General features: G+C 42.4%; 1 protein-coding gene across 1 annotated transcript in view; it reads right to left on the reverse strand.

Annotated features, from left to right (window-relative positions):
• The window catches only part of clcn6 (chloride channel 6), a 39,963-nt gene that overhangs the window by 20,407 nt on the left and 198 nt on the right, over positions 1 to 19,358 (reverse strand). The window contains exons 2-7 of the mRNA XM_059333495.1: positions 13,657 to 13,716; positions 13,507 to 13,572; positions 12,591 to 12,656; positions 12,401 to 12,467; positions 11,266 to 11,372; positions 10,123 to 10,249 (exon numbers count right to left, since the gene is read on the reverse strand). Of these exons, the coding sequence (XP_059189478.1) occupies positions 10,123 to 10,249; positions 11,266 to 11,372; positions 12,401 to 12,467; positions 12,591 to 12,656; positions 13,507 to 13,572; positions 13,657 to 13,716 (493 nt within the window). The remainder of the gene's footprint in view (positions 1 to 10,122; positions 10,250 to 11,265; positions 11,373 to 12,400; positions 12,468 to 12,590; positions 12,657 to 13,506; positions 13,573 to 13,656; positions 13,717 to 19,358) is intronic.

A 19,358-nucleotide genomic window follows, 5' to 3' on the forward strand; every position in this document is an offset into this window, starting at 1 on the left:
GTAACACACACTGAGTCACACACACTGTAACACATACTGTAACACACACACTGTAACACACACTGTAACACACACACTGTAACACACACTGTAACAAACACTGAGTCACACACACTGTAACACACACACACACACACACACACACACACACACACAATGTAACACACACTGTAACACACACTGTAACACACACTGTAACACACACACTGAGTCACACACTGTAACACACACACACACACACACACACACACACACACACACTGTAACACACACACACACACACACTGAAACACACACACTGAGTCACACACACTGTAACACACACTGTAACACACACTGTAACACGCACTGAGTCACACACACTGTAACACACACTGTAACACACACACTGTAACACACACACACACACACACACACACACTGTAACACACACTGAGTCACACACACTGTAACACACACACTGTAACACACACTGTAACAAACACTGAGTCACACACACTGTAACACACACACACACACACACACTGTAACACACACTGTAACACACACACTGTAACACACACTGTAACACACACTGAGTCACACACACTGTAACACACACTGTAACACACACACTGAGTCACACACTCTGAGTCACACACTGTAACACACACACACACACACACACACACACACACACACACACACACTGTAACACACACTGTAACACGCACTGAGTCACGCACACTGTAACACACACTGTAACACGCACTGAGTCACGCACACTGTAACACGCACACTGTAACACACACTGAGTCACACACACTGTAACACACACACTGTAACACACACACTGTAACACACACACTGTAACACACACTGTAACACACACTGTAACACACACACTGAGTCACACACACTGTAACACACACTGAGTCACACACACTGTAACACACACTGTAACACACACACACACACTGTAACACACACACTGTAACACACACTGTAACACACACACACACTGTAACACACACTGAGTCACACACACTGAGTCACACACACACTGTAACACACACTGTAACACACACACTGTAACACACACACACTGTAACACACACTGTAACACACACTGTAACACACACACACACACACACACACTGTAACACACACTGAGTCACACACACTGTAACACACACTGTAACACACACACACACACACACACACTGTAACACACACACTGTAACACACACTGTAACACACACACACACACACTGTAACACACACTGAGTCACACACACTGAGTCACACACACACTGTAACACACACACTGTAACACACACTGTAACACACACACGCACACACACTCACACACACACTGTAACACACACTGTAACACACACACACACACACACACACACTGTAACACACACTGTAACACACACACTGTAACACACACACACACACACACACACACACACACACACTGTAACACACACTGAGTCACACACACTGAGTCACACGCACTGTAACAAACACACTGTAACAAACACTGAGTCACACACACTGTAACACACACACACACACACACACACACACACACACACACTGTAACACACACTGTAACACACACACTGTAACACATACACTGAGTCACACACTGTAACACACACTGAGTCACACACACTGAGTCACACACACACTGTAACACACACACTGTAACACACACTGTAACACACACACGCACACACACACACACACACACACACACACTGTAACACACACTGTAACACACACACACACACACACACACACACACTGTAACACACACTGTAACACACACACTGTAACACACACACACACACACACACACACACACACACACACTGTAACACACACTGAGTCACACACACTGAGTCACACGCACTGTAACAAACACACTGTAACAAACACTGAGTCACACACACTGTAACACACACACACACACACACACACACACACACACACTGTAACACACACTGTAACACACACACTGTAACACACACTGTAACACATACACTGAGTCACACACTGTAACACACACACACACACACACACACTGTAACACACACTGTAACACATACACTGAGTCACACACTGTAACACACACACACACACACACACACACACACTGTAACACACACTGAGTCACACACACTGTAACACACACACACACACACACTGTAACACACACACTGTAACACACACTGTAACACACACACTGTAACACACACACACACTGTAACACACACACTGGGTCACACACACTGTAACACACACTGTAACACACACACTGTAACACACACACACACACACACACACACACACACACACACACTGTAACACACACTGAGTCACACACACTGAGTCACACACACTGTAACACACACTGTAACAAACACACTGTAACAAATACACTGTAACACACACTGTAACACACACACTGTAACACACACTGTAACACACACACACACACACTGTAACACACACTGTAACAAACACTGAGTCACACACACTGTAACACACACACACACACACACACACACACACACACACACACACAATGTAACACACACTGTAACACACACTGTAACACACACTGTAACACACACACTGAGTCACACACTGTAACACACACACACACACACACACACACACTGTAACACACACTGAGTCACACACACTGAGTCACACGCACTGTAACAAACACACTGTAACAAACACTGAGTCACACACACTGTAACACACACACACACACACACACACACACACACACTGTAACACACACTGTAACACACACACTGTAACACACACTGTAACACATACACTGAGTCACACACTGTAACACACACACACACACACACACACACTGTAACACACACTGTAACACATACACTGAGTCACACACTGTAACACACACACACACACACACACACACACACACACACACACACACACTGTAACACACACTGAGTCACACACACTGAGTCACACACACTGTAACACACACTGTAACACACACACACACTGTAACACACACACTGGGTCACACACACTGTAACACACACTGTAACACACACACTGTAACACACACACACACACACACACACACACACACACACACACACACTGTAACACACACTGAGTCACACACACTGAGTCACACACACTGTAACACACACTGTAACAAACACACTGTAACAAATACACTGTAACACACACTGTAACACACACACTGTAACACACACTGTAACACACACACACACACACTGTAACACACACTGTAACAAACACTGAGTCACACACACTGTAACACACACACACACACACACACACACACACACACACACACACAATGTAACACACACTGTAACACACACTGTAACACACACTGTAACACACACACTGAGTCACACACTGTAACACACACACACACACACACACACACACACACACACACACACACTGTAACACACACTGAGTCACACACACTGAGTCACACACACTGTAACACACACTGTAACAAACACACTGTAACAAATACACTGTAACACACACTGTAACACACACACTGTAACACACACTGTAACACACACACACACACACACTGTAACACACACTGTAACAAACACTGAGTCACACACACTGTAACACACACACACACACACACACACACACACACACACACACAATGTAACACACACTGTAACACACACTGTAACACACACTGTAACACACACACTGAGTCACACACTGTAACACACACACACACACACACACACACACACACACACACACACTGTAACACACACACACTGAAACACACACACTGAGTCACACACACTGTAACACACACTGTAACACACACTGTAACACGCACTGAGTCACACACACTGTAACACACACTGTAACACACACACTGTAACACACACTGTAACACACACACACACACACACACACACACTGTAACACACACTGAGTCACACACACTGAGTCACACACACTGAGTCACACACACTGTAACACACACTGTAACCCACACACACACTGAGTCACACACACTGTAACACACACACTGTAACACACACTGTAACAAACACTGAGTCACACACACTGTAACACACACACACACACACACACACACACACACACACACACACACACACACTGTAACACACACACTGTAACACACACTGAGTCACACACACTGTAACACACACTGTAACACACACACTGAGTCACACACTCTGAGTCACACACTGTAACACACACACACACACACACACACACACACACACTGTAACACACACTGTAACACGCACTGAGTCACGCACACTGTAACACGCACACTGTAACACGCACACTGTAACACACACTGAGTCACACACACTGTAACACACACACTGTAACACACACACTGTAACACACACTGTAACACACACTGTAACACACACACTGAGTCACACACACACACACACACACACACACACACACACACACACACACACACACACTGTAACACACACTGAGTCACACACACTGAGTCACACGCACTGTAACAAACACACTGTAACACACACTGTAACACACACTGTAACACACACACTGTAACACACACTGTAACAAACACTGAGTCACACACACTGTAACACACACACACACACACACACTGTAACACACACTGTAACACACACACTGTAACACACACTGTAACACATACACTGAGTCACACACTGTAACACACACACACACACACACACACACACTGTAACACACACTGAGTCACACACACTGTAACACACACACACACACACTGTAACACACACACTGAGTCACACACACTGTAACACACACACTGTAACACACACACACACTGTAACACACACACTGAGTCACACACACTGTAACACACACTGTAACACACACACTGTAACACACACACTGTAACACACACACACACACACACACACACACACACACTGTAACACACACTGAGTCACACACACTGTAACACACACTGTAACACACACACTGTAACACACACTGTAACACACACACTGTAACACACACTGTAACAAACACTGAGTCACACACACTGTAACACACACACACACACACACACACACAATGTAACACACACTGTAACACACACTGTAACACACACACTGAGTCACACACTGTAACACACACACACACACACACACACACACACACACACACTGTAACACACACACACACTGAAACACACACACTGAGTCACACACACTGTAACACACACTGTAACACGCACTGAGTCACACACACTGTAACACACACTGTAACACACACACTGTAACACACACACACACACACACACACACACACACTGTAACACACACTGAGTCACACACACTGAGTCACACACACTGTAACACACACTGTAACACACACACACTGTAACACACACACACTGAGTCACACACACTGTAACACACACACTGTAACACACACTGTAACACACACTGTAACAAACACTGAGTCACACACACTGTAACACACACACACACACACACACACACACACACTGTAACACACACTGTAACACACACACTGTAACACACACTGTAACACACACTGAGTCACACACACTGTAACACACACTGTAACACACACACTGAGTCACACACTCTGAGTCACACACTGTAACACACACACACACACACACACACACACACACACACACACACACTGTAACACACACTGTAACACGCACTGAGTCACGCACACTGTAACACGCACACTGTAACACACACTGAGTCACACACACTGTAACACACACACTGTAACACACACACTGTAACACACACTGTAACACACACTGTAACACACACACTGAGTCACACACACTGTAACACACACTGAGTCACACACACTGTAACACACACACACACACTGTAACACACACACTGTAACACACACTGTAACACACACACACACTGTAACACACACTGAGTCATACACACTGAGTCACACACACACTGTAACACACACTGTAACACACACACGCACACACACACACACACACACACACACACTGTAACACACACTGTAACACACACACACACACACTGTAACACACACACACACACACACACACACACACACACACACACACTGTAACACACACTGAGTCACACACACTGAGTCACACGCACTGTAACAAACACACTGTAACACACACTGTAACACACACTGTAACACACACTGTAACAAACACTGAGTCACACACACACTGTAACACACACACACACACACACACACACACACTGTAACACACACTGTAACACACACTGTAACACATACACTGAGTCACACACTGTAACACACACACACACACACACACACACACTGTAACACACACTGAGTCACACACACTGTAACACACACACACACTGTAACACACACACTGAGTCACACACACTGTAACACACACTGTAACACACACACTGTAACACACACACACACTGTAACACACACACACTGAGTCACACACACTGTAACACACACTGTAACACACACACTGTAACACACACTGTAACACACACACTGTAACACACACACACACACACAGACACACACACACACACACACACACACTGTAACACACACTGAGTCACACACACTGAGTCACACACACTGTAACACACACTGTAACAAACACACTGTAACACACACTGTAACACACACACTGTAACACACACTGTAACACACACACTGTAACACACACTGTAACAAACACTGAGTCACACACACTGTAACACACACACACACACACACACTGTAACACACACTGTAACACACACTGAGTCACACACACTGTAACACACACTGTAACACACACTGTAACACACACACTGAGACACACTGTAACACACACACACACACACACACACACACACACACACACACACACTGTAACACACACACACACACTGAAACACACACACTGAGTCACACACACTGTAACACACACTGTAACACGCACTGAGTCACACACACTGTAACACACACTGTAACACACACACTGTAACACACACTGTAACACACACACACACACACACACACACTGTAACACACACTGAGTCACACACACTGAGTCACACACACTGTAACACACACTGTAACACACACACTGTAACACACACACACACTGAGTCACACACACACACTCTGAGTCACACACTGTAACACACACACACACACACACACACACACACACACACTGTAACACACACTGTAACACGCACTGAGTCACGCACACTGTAACACGCACACTGTAACACACACTGAGTCACACACACTGTAACACACACACTGTAACACACACACTGTAACACACACTGTAACACACACTGTAACACACACACTGAGTCACACACACTGTAACACACACTGAGTCACACACACTGTAACACACACTGTAACACACACACACACACACACTGTAACACACACACTGTAACACACACTGTAACACACACACACACTGTAACACACACTGAGTCATACACACTGAGTCACACACACACTGTAACACACACTGTAACACACACACGCACACACACACACACACACACACACACACTGTAACACACACTGTAACACACACACACACACACACACACACACTGTAACACACACACACACACACACACACACACACACACACTGTAACACACACTGAGTCACACACACTGAGTCACACGCACTGTAACAAACACACTGTAACACACACTGTAACACACACTGTAACACACACACTGTAACACACACTGTAACAAACACTGAGTCACACACACTGTAACACACACACACACACACACACACACACACACACTGTAACACACACTGTAACACACACTGTAACACATACACTGAGTCACACACTGTAACACACACACACACACACACACACTGTAACACACACTGAGTCACACACACTGTAACACACACACACACTGTAACACACACACTGAGTCACACACACACTGTAACACACACTGTAACACACACACTGTAACACACACACACACACTGTAACACACACACACACTGTAACACACACACACTGAGTCACACACACTGTAACACACACTGTAACACACACACTGTAACACACACTGTAACACACACACTGTAACACACACACACACACAGACACACACACACACACACACACACACTGTAACACACACTGAGTCACACACACTGTAACACACACTGTAACAAACACACTGTAACACACACTGTAACACACACACTGTAACACACACTGTAACAAACACTGAGTCACACACACTGTAACACACACACACACACACACACACACACTGTAACACACACTGTAACACACACTGAGTCACACACACTGTAACACACACTGTAACACACACTGTAACACACACACTGAGTCACACACTGTAACACACACACACACACACACACACACACACACACACACACTGTAACACACACACACACACACTGAAACACACACACTGAGTCACACACACTGTAACACACACTGTAACACGCACTGAGTCACACACACTGTAACACACACTGTAACACACACACTGTAACACACACTGTAACACACACACACACACACACACACACACACTGTAACACACACTGAGTCACACACACTGAGTCACACACACTGTAACACACACTGTAACACACACACTGTAACACACACACACTGAGTCACACACACACACACACACACACACACACTGTAACACACACTGAGTCACACACACTGAGTCACACACACTGTAACACACACTGTAACACACACACTGTAACACACACACACTGAGTCACACACACTGAGTCACACACACTGTAACACACACACACACACACACACTGTAACACACACTGTAACACACACTGTAACACGCACACTGTAACACGCACACTGTAACACACACTGAGTCACACACACTGTAACACACACACTGTAACACACACTGTAACACACACACTGAGTCACACACACTGTAACACACACACTGTAACACACACTGTAACACACACTGTAACACACACTGTAACACACACACACACACACACACACACTGTAACACACACACTGTAACACTAATGACTGTGTCTTTATTGTCTCTCAGCATCGTGTCCTGATAAAGAACATGATGGTTTCTGCTTCACTTCTGACCTGGAAAGTATTTGTATAACTTCATCAAAGTTTATTTACAAAAGTTGTTTCTATAATTATAAACCTTTCCTACACAGTCACAAACATGATTTTTTTTCCAGTGGAAGAAATATTCTGTATACTAGATCGTTCCTACAAGTACAACATAAAATACTTCATTACATCGTCAGCTTCAGTATCAGCAGTAAAAGTATTAAAGTATCATCAGTTTTATGTCGTAAAAGTATAAAAAGTAAAAATACAAAAGTATTATCAGCTTTATGTATTAAAAGGTCAATGTTATTAGAGAGTTAGTTCTGATGCCTTTATGTTAGAGGAGCATGAATTTTAACTTTTTGTATACAGTTATATCCAGGTAGTTTAGTCCAGTTGTTTCCAACCTAGGGGCCGGGCCCCTCCAGGGGGTCACAAGATTAACCTGAGGGGTCCTGGCAATGAATGGGAGCAAAACGAAGAAGAAAAAAGCTTCTACTTCTACTTCCACTTATCATTGATGTGTTTGGGCTCAAACAGAACTTAAATAAAACCATGTGAGAAGTTTAGGGGAGAAATGTGTGATTTTTTTATGTATTTATATCCAAAGGTCCAAGGTAAACTTCACTCAGTACGTTTACATGGCACTTGAAAAAAAACGAAATATTGCTGAACTGAAGTGCATGTAAACGTGTTAATGTGACTAATGTCAGAGTTCTCAACTCTGATTGGGACGCCCAGATAATGTGACTGGAAAAGGATTTTCGCTGATGTGTATGAAAAGACAAGTCAACAGTAACTACAGCTGTCAGATAAATGTAGTGCAGTAAAAAGTAGTAAATTCCCCATGAACAAGGCTGTGATTGTAGTGTTTTTTCTTGTACACATTTAGAACTGTATCCATACTTCACCTCCAGCCACACTGAACAGGACTCCGGCAGCTTTGCAGAGAAAAGTTCGCAGCCGGACGATTCCTGGAATCTTCACTCCGTTCAGGTAACTTTTGATTTCTGGGATGCCCGAACCTGCAGCTACCGGCTGAATACAGGACATGAAAACATCATTACATGGTTCTGCAGGTCACTCATACACTTTGTTTGAATAAAAAATGTAAATATATCACAATGGGCCAAAAACTCTAAGGCTCTATTCTCAGAATCCTTTAAAGTAATGAGGAAAAACTGCACATACTGCAGTGCAACTATTTTCACCGCTCGCCAGATTTATACCACAGGATGATTCACACGTGGTCAAAAGACAGTTTGTGTTCTTTTAAGTGAATATGTTTCTTACCAGTGTATGCATCTTATGCTAGACTTTAATTGTAACAAATATGCTGTAACAAATATGCTGTTTCCTGAAGACCAACTGAAATGTGTATCATTCATTCATTTGATTTGTTTAACTGCAATGTGATTGATACGAGCTCGCGGGCTAGCGTTAGCATGCTAACGTTATCGGGCTATTGCTAGCTTACAACAAAGCCCCACATTAACATCTTCCCTTCACTGTTAATAAGAATGTATTCACCATCCACATTGATCAAGGTAAGCAGCACTGATGTGGTGTACCAGGTGTGTTTGTGGAGGCCTACAAAGCCAGGAGCAACATTTGTAAAGAGAGATGTCGTCGTCTATTGTTGTTATTGTCGTTGCTGAGGGCGGAGACTTATACAGACGTGAACAGTGGCGTAATGACCTGGCTCTAACAGGTTCAGGTCCACTAGCTCTAACAGGTTCAGGTCCACTAGTACCGGCTCTGAACCGCCCTGGAACGGCTCTGGTCGAAAAGGGGAAACTCACTGTGTTAGGTCCCGACATTAGGTCCAGACATTAGGTCCCGTTGATCTAACCTGGTACTCTGTAGTACTGCCCTAATTCGGTTGGTACCCTTAAACATCCTGAGTTCGATACCCAACTTGAGGGCCTTTTTTTAATGTTTTACTTGAACTTTTTCAGTAACAGAACACTCCAGGACCAAGTCCCAGATATTACATTCATTGGTAAAGAAGCTCAGTTTGAATTTGAACAGCTGTTGTTTGTGAGCAGGCTTACCTCGATGAGGACGAGCACACTGGCGATGAAGACGAAGGTCATGTTGAAGGCCAGCAGCTCCAGCAGAGACAGGGACAGACAGCCTTTATCGCTGCACTTCTCTATAGCTGGAGGCTTCAGTTAAAGTAATATAACCAGCCACACTGAGGACAGTCTGTCTCTGTACAGCTGCTACTGAGACAACCATCCATCCAACCATCCAACCATCCATCCATCCATCCGTCCATATCAAGACAACAGCATTTACACACGAGATAATGGACCTTTGACAACTATACAATGTCTTTTCTACAGGTTCATTATCAGAACATATTGTAGAAGGATGATGGTTGACTGGAAGAAAAGAATTGTTGGAGACAAAACACCTTTTTAGTCTTTTGAGTGCTCATGTGCTCTATAAATGCGTCTCCATGTCCCATCAGAACATTCTTCACATTATGCATAGTGTACATTACTGAGTGGAACAAGCACAGTGAATATCTGTGCGGGCAAAAAGATATTTGAAGGATAAAGATATTGTTATTAGTGAAAATAAGATAATAAGATAATTAAGATAATGTTAGGAGATCAAACCTTCATTTCTTAATGTCATAATGATACAGAAGACATTATTTTATAAGAAGAGGTTGTAATACTTACTCAAAATTTGAGCTTTATTCTTGAAATATTCTACCATAGTCTACAAATTGTACAAATTCATTTTTGAGTATTAATATAACACTTTTCTCATACAATTACTGTAGTTGCATTTTTGTTGACTTACAATCCTGATTCCAAAAATGTTTGGCCGTTGTGTAAAAGCTAAATTAAACAGAATGCAATAGTTTGATAATCCTTTTTGGCATTTATTCCATTGAAAACTGTACAAAGATACTCTGAATCCTGCATTCTGTTTTTATTCACCATTTACACAGCGTCCCAAATGTTTTGGAATTGGGGTTGTTTTACCTAAATTAATTATTTATTAAATTTAGCATTATTCTAATACCAATGAATTTCCACCAGCAGTGGTTCTTACAGCAGCTCTAATAAAGGATGTATTTTGAGTCTCCAGATTTATAAAAGTGAAGACTGATGTGAGAGAAAATGATGCTGTTTTACATGAAGAAATGTTCAGAGTCATGCTAAAGGATACAATCACCAACCAGACTGAATTTGATTTTGCTGAAGAGGCGCACAAAGAAATCGACAAACAGACCGACCTGAAAGAGACACAAAGGAAACAGCTCCTTATCATCTGCACCATGTTGGAACGTAGCAAAGAGAGCAAATATCAGACATATATAATATAAGACTTTTTATAGTATAAAATATAAGACACCTACCAGCCCCACGGTGACTCCGATAGCAAACATCATCATCCACCGCACTGCCTCATACCTTTTGGCTTTCTATTGGCAGAAAAAAGTATTTCTGTTAATCTCAAACTGAGAAGAAATTCAATAGCTATTTCTTTTCAATTTGACTTAAATGTATATCTCTTTTTTTCTCAAATGTTTTACTCAGAGCTCTAAATTGTATTTTTGTCAGACATGATGTACCGACAGCACAATACAATATCCCCATTCAATATCAATGAACACCCCCAACATCAGCATCATCTGTATGATATAACTGCTTTTATTGTGACTGATGACAGCGCATGGTTTTCCTGTAGAATTTTGATTCATAATTGATTTCATATTTCTGAAATGTACTTAAGAAAGCATACTAGCTGAGTATTTTTCACTGCTCCAAGAAATCTTGGTCATATAAACATTTAAAACTGTAGGCCCAAACAAAATGAATTATGTTTAATTCACACTAAGTGGAACTTTATTTAACTTAAGTTCATCATTCAGAAAAGCAGTCTGGTTATTAAAGTTTTTGTAAGCATGTAAGGAACTAGTGTTGTCTACAAATAACATTTTAGAAGCCAGTAAACAAACAATAGGTAAGACCAATTATGTAACTCAAGAATCAAAATGGCCCTAAAACAAACCCTTGTGGAACACCAGATTTTAATATTAAGAGGAGTTATTTCTTCACTAGGTGACACATTTCCAGCCCATTACAGAGCACACCTGTGTCTTTAGCTTCTTACTAAGAAAATATCAAATATAGCACAAAACAATAAACATGCAACTTCAGATTTCTTGCTGGAGGTTTGATTGACACAGATCAGATCCCATCTGCATACATGTAGATATGTACACACATCTGAGCAATGACTCGACAACATGACACTGTTTATTGTCTCACCTTGTTGTCCATCCCCTCCAAGACCTCCACATAGGGCTCACTGATGCAGCGGTCATAATCCAAGCTCTGATGAAGCCAAAACAAATCCTGGGTCAGACTCTCTTCTGTACCAGCAATCAGCTTAATGGTGGTAGTTCAAAAGTTTCTCACCTCATAGTCTTTCCTGGGTAGAATCTCATCTTCTTCGTCTCGGATTTCCCCAAGAATTGTCTTGAGGAAAGAAAGAGGAATACTCTTCAGACACGGCAGAGACTCTTCATGTAGAATTAAGCCACTTACAAACTGAACGCATAGCCTCAAAACACACAAAAAATGGTCTTCAGGTAAATTCTGCACATTGATAATCTCAATCAAGTAAGACTTACATTTCATAAAAACCTAAAGTGGGAGCAAGTTAAACATGCAGCTGGGCCTCCATGGGCTGTTTCTATGGATAAAACCTGACAAAGTGGCTTTAATGTGCACCTGCCCCCAACCACATACGGTCATGGAAAATATTACTAGACCACCCATTTTATTTAATTTGTTGTTCATTTAATGTCTGGTACAACTAAATGTACATTTATTTGGACAAATATAATGATAACAACAAAAATAGCTAATAAGAGTTTAATTTAAGAGTTGATATCTAGACATTTTCCATGATTTTACTAATAATAACCAAAATCATTATCATGAAAACAAGGGTGGTCTAATAATTTTTGCCCTTTTTATTATTTTTGTCCCTGCACCTCAAACAACCTGAATCCGCCAGTGATGTCACATGACTTGGAGTAACGGGCTAATCAAACAAAAGAAGTTGTTGGTTTTTAAAGCAATAAAATAATTTGCCAGGAACAACAATACCAGAATGGATCAGAGCTGCTGATAAACCATAAAACCACTAACGTTTAATAGCGGTGAGGAGGGTTCAAGGCTGGGTTAAAAAAGAAAAACAGCCCTACATTGCAAAATTTCTAAAACGGGAGTCAGGTGAAGTGGTTCTAGTTATCAGTTATCAGTATGAGGACAACAGTAAACACTAACCCATCAATATGAGGACAACAGTAAACACTAACCCATCAGTATGAGGACAGCAGTGAACACTAACCCATTAGTATGAGGACAGCAGTAAACACTAACCCATCAGTATGAGGACAACAGTAAACACTAACCCATCAGTATGAGGACAGCAGTAAACACTAACCCATCAGTATGAGGACAACAGTAAACACTAACCCATCAGTATGAGGACAGCAGTGAACACTAACCCATCAGTATGAGGACAACAGTAAACCCTAACCCATCAGTATGAGGACAACAGTAAACACTAACCCATCAGTATGAGGACAGTGAACACTAACCCATCAGTATGAGGACAGTGAACACTAACCCATCAGTATGAGGACAGTGAACACTAACCCATCAGTATGGGGACAACAGTAAACACTAACCCATCAGTATGAGGACAGTGAACACTAACCCATCAGTATGAGGACAGTGAACACTAACCCATCAGTATGAGGACAGTAAACACTAACCCATCAGTATGAGGACAGCAGTAAACACTAACCCATCAGTATGAGGACAACAGTAAACACTAACCCATCAGTATGAGGACAGTGAACACTAACCCATCAGTATGAGGACAGTGAACACTAACCCATCAGTATGAGGACAGCAGTAAACACTAACCCATCAGTATGAGGACAGTAAACACTAACCCATCAGTATGAGGACAACAGTAAACACTAACCCATCAGTATGAGGACAACAGTGAACACTAACCCATCAGTATGAGGACAGCAGTAAACACTAACCCATCAGTATGAGGACAACAGTAAACACTAACCCATCAGTATGAGGACAACAGTAAACACTAACCCATCAGTATGAGGACAGCAGTAAACACTAACCCATCAGTATGAGGACAGCAGTGAACACTAACCCATCAGTATGTAAACACTAACCCATCAGTATGAGGACAACAGTAAACACTAACCCATCAGTATGTAAACACTAACCCATCAGTATGAGGACAGCAGTAAACACTAACCCATCAGTATGAGGACAACAGTAAACACTAACCCATCAGTATGAGGACAGCAGTAAACACTAACCCATCAGTATGAGGACAGTGAACACTAACCCATCAGTATGAGGACAACAGTAAACACTAACCCATCAGTATGAGGACAACAGTAAACACTAACCCATCAGTATGAGGACAGTGAACACTAACCCATCAGTATGAGGACAACAGTAAACACTAACCCATCAGTATGAGGACAGTGAACACTAACCCATCAGTATGAGGACAGTGAACACTAACCCATCAGTATGAGGACAACAGTAAACACTAACCCATCAGTATGAGGACAACAGTAAACACTAACCCATCAGTATGAGGACAGCAGTAAACACTAACCCATCAGTATGAGGACAACAGTTAACACTAACCCATCAGTATGAGGACAGTAAACACTAACCCATCAGTATGAGGACAGCAGTAAACACTAACCCATCAGTATGAGGACAACAGTAAACACTAACCCATCAGTATGAGGACAGCAGTAAACACTAACCCATCAGTATGAGGACAACAGTAAACACTAACCCATCAGTATGAGGACAACAGTAAACACTAACCCATCAGTATGAGGACAGCAGTAAACACTAACCCATCAGTATGAGGACAACAGTAAACACTAACCCATCAGTATGAGGACAGCAGTAAACACTAACCCATCAGTATGAGGACAGTGAACACTAACCCATCAGTATGAGGACAGTGAACACTAACCCACCAGTATGAGGACAGTAAACACTAACCCATCAGTATGAGGACAGCAGTAAACACTAACCCATCAGTATGAGGACAGTGAACACTAACCCATCAGTATGAGGACAGTGAACACTAACCCACCAGTATGAGGACAGTAAACACTAACCCATCAGTATGAGGACAGCAGTAAACACTAACCCATCAGTATGAGGACAACAGTAAACACTAACCCATCAGTATGACGACAGTGAACACTAACCCATCAGTATGAGGACAGTGAACACTAACCCATCAGTATGAGGACAGCAGTAAACACTAACCCATCAGTATGAGGACAGTAAACACTAACCCATCAGTATGAGGACAACAGTAAACACTAACCCATCAGTATGAGGACAACAGTAAACACTAACCCATCAGTATGAGGACAGTGAACACTAACCCATCAGTATGAGGACAGTGAACACTAACCCATCAGTATGAGGACAGTAAACACTAACCCATCAGTATGAGGACAGCAGTAAACACTAACCCATCAGTATGAGGACAACAGTAAACACTAACCCATCAGTATGAGGACAGTGAACACTAACCCATCAGTATGAGGACAGTGAACACTAACCCATCAGTATGAGGACAGCAGTAAACGCTAACCCATCAGTATGAGGACAGTAAACACTAACCCATCAGTATGAGGACAACAGTAAACACTAACCCATCAGTATGAGGACAACAGTGAACACTAACCCATCAGTATGAGGACAGCAGTAAACACTAACCCATCAGTATGAGGACAACAGTAAACACTAACCCATCAGTATGAGGACAACAGTAAACACTAACCCATCAGTATGAGGACAGCAGTAAACACTAACCCATCAGTATGAGGACAGCAGTGAACACTAACCCATCAGTATGTAAACACTAACCCATCAGTATGAGGACAACAGTAAACACTAACCCATCAGTATGTAAACACTAACCCATCAGTATGAGGACAACAGTAAACACTAACCCATCAGTATGAGGACAACAGTAAACACTAACCCATCAGTATGAGGACAGCAGTAAACACTAACCCATCAGTATGAGGACAACAGTAAACACTAACCCATCAGTATGAGGACAGTGAACACTAACCCATCAGTATGAGGACAACAGTAAACACTAACCCATCAGTATGAGGACAACAGTAAACACTAACCCATCAGTATGAGGACAGTAAACACTAACCCATCAGTATGAGGACAACAGTAAACACTAACCCATCAGTATGAGGACAACAGTAAACACTAACCAATCAGTATGAGGACAGTGAACACTAACCCATCAGTATGAGGACAGCAGTAAACACTAACCCATCAGTATGAGGACAACAGTTAACACTAACCCATCAGTATGAGGACAGCAGTAAACACTAACCCATCAGTATGAGGACAACAGTAAACACTAACCCATCAGTATGAGGACAGCAGTAAACACTAACCCATCAGTATGAGGACAACAGTAAACACTAACCCATCAGTATGAGGACAACAGTAAACACTAACCCATCAGTATGAGGACAGCAGTAAACACTAACCCATCAGTATGAGGACAACAGTAAACACTAACCCATCAGTATGAGGACAGCAGTGAACACTAACCCATCAGTATGAGGACAACAGTAAACACTAACCCATCAGTATGAGGACAACAGTAAACACTAACCCATCAGTATGAGGACAGCAGTAAACACTAACCCATCAGTATGAGGACAACAGTAAACACTAACCCATCAGTATGAGGACAGCAGTAAACACTAACCCATCAGTATGAGGACAGCAGTAAACACTAACCCATCAGTATGAGGACAGCAGTAAACACTAACCCATCAGTATGAGGACAGCAGTAAACACTAACCCATCAGTATGAGGACAGCAGTAAACACTAACCCATCAGTATGAGGACAGTGAACACTAACCCATCAGTATGAGGACAGCAGTAAACACTAACCCATCAGTATGAGGACAGCAGTAAACACTAACCCATCAGTATGAGGACAGTGAACACTAACCCATCAGTATGAGGACAACAGTAAACCCTAACCCATCAGTATGAGGACAACAGTAAACACTAACCCATCAGTATGAGGACAACAGTAAACACTAACCCATCAGTATGAGGACAACAGTGAACACTAACCCATCAGTATGAGGACAACAGTAAACACTAACCCATCAGTATGAGGACAACAGTAAACACTAACCCATCAGTATAAGGACAACAGTAAACCCTAACCCATCAGTATGAGGACAACAGTAAACCCTAACCCATCAGTATGAGGACAACAGTAAACACTAACCCATCAGTATGAGGACAACAGTAAACACTAACCCATCAGTATGAGGACAACAGTAAACACTAACCCATCAGTATGAGGACAGCAGTAAACACTAACCCATCAGTATGAGGACAGTAAACACTAACCCATCAGTATGAGGACAACAGTAAACCCTAACCCATCAGTATGAGGACAACAGTAAACACTAACCCATCAGTATGAGGACAACAGTAAACACTAACCCATCAGTATGAGGACAACAGTAAACACTAACCCATCAGTATGAGGACAACAGTAAACACTAACCCATCAGTATGAGGACAGTGAACACTAACCCATCAGTATGAGGACAACAGTAAACACTAACACATCAGTATGAGGACAACAGTAAACACTAACCCATCAGTATGAGGACAACAGTGAACACTAACCCATCAGTATGAGGACAACAGTAAACACTAACCCATCAGTATGAGGACAACAGTAAACACTAACCCATCAGTATGAGGACAACAGTAAACACTAACCCATCAGTATGAGGACAACAGTAAACCCTAACCCAGCGTGAGAAGAAGCATGGTCTGATTCAGGGAGGATGTTAATGTCTGTGATGCATTTAAGGTCATTGTGGCTAGTTTGAACAGCTTGAAACCAGCAGAACACCTCAGAGAGCAGCAGGGTGGAGCAACGAGTCGCTGAGCATCACAATAAAAGCTGTGGCCAAGTATCTGACTGTTAGATACTCCAGAGATCTCTGTTGTTGTT

This window comes from Centropristis striata, chromosome 5, assembly GCF_030273125.1.
Source record: "Centropristis striata isolate RG_2023a ecotype Rhode Island chromosome 5, C.striata_1.0, whole genome shotgun sequence".
NCBI classification, from domain to species: domain Eukaryota; kingdom Metazoa; phylum Chordata; class Actinopteri; order Perciformes; family Serranidae; genus Centropristis; species Centropristis striata.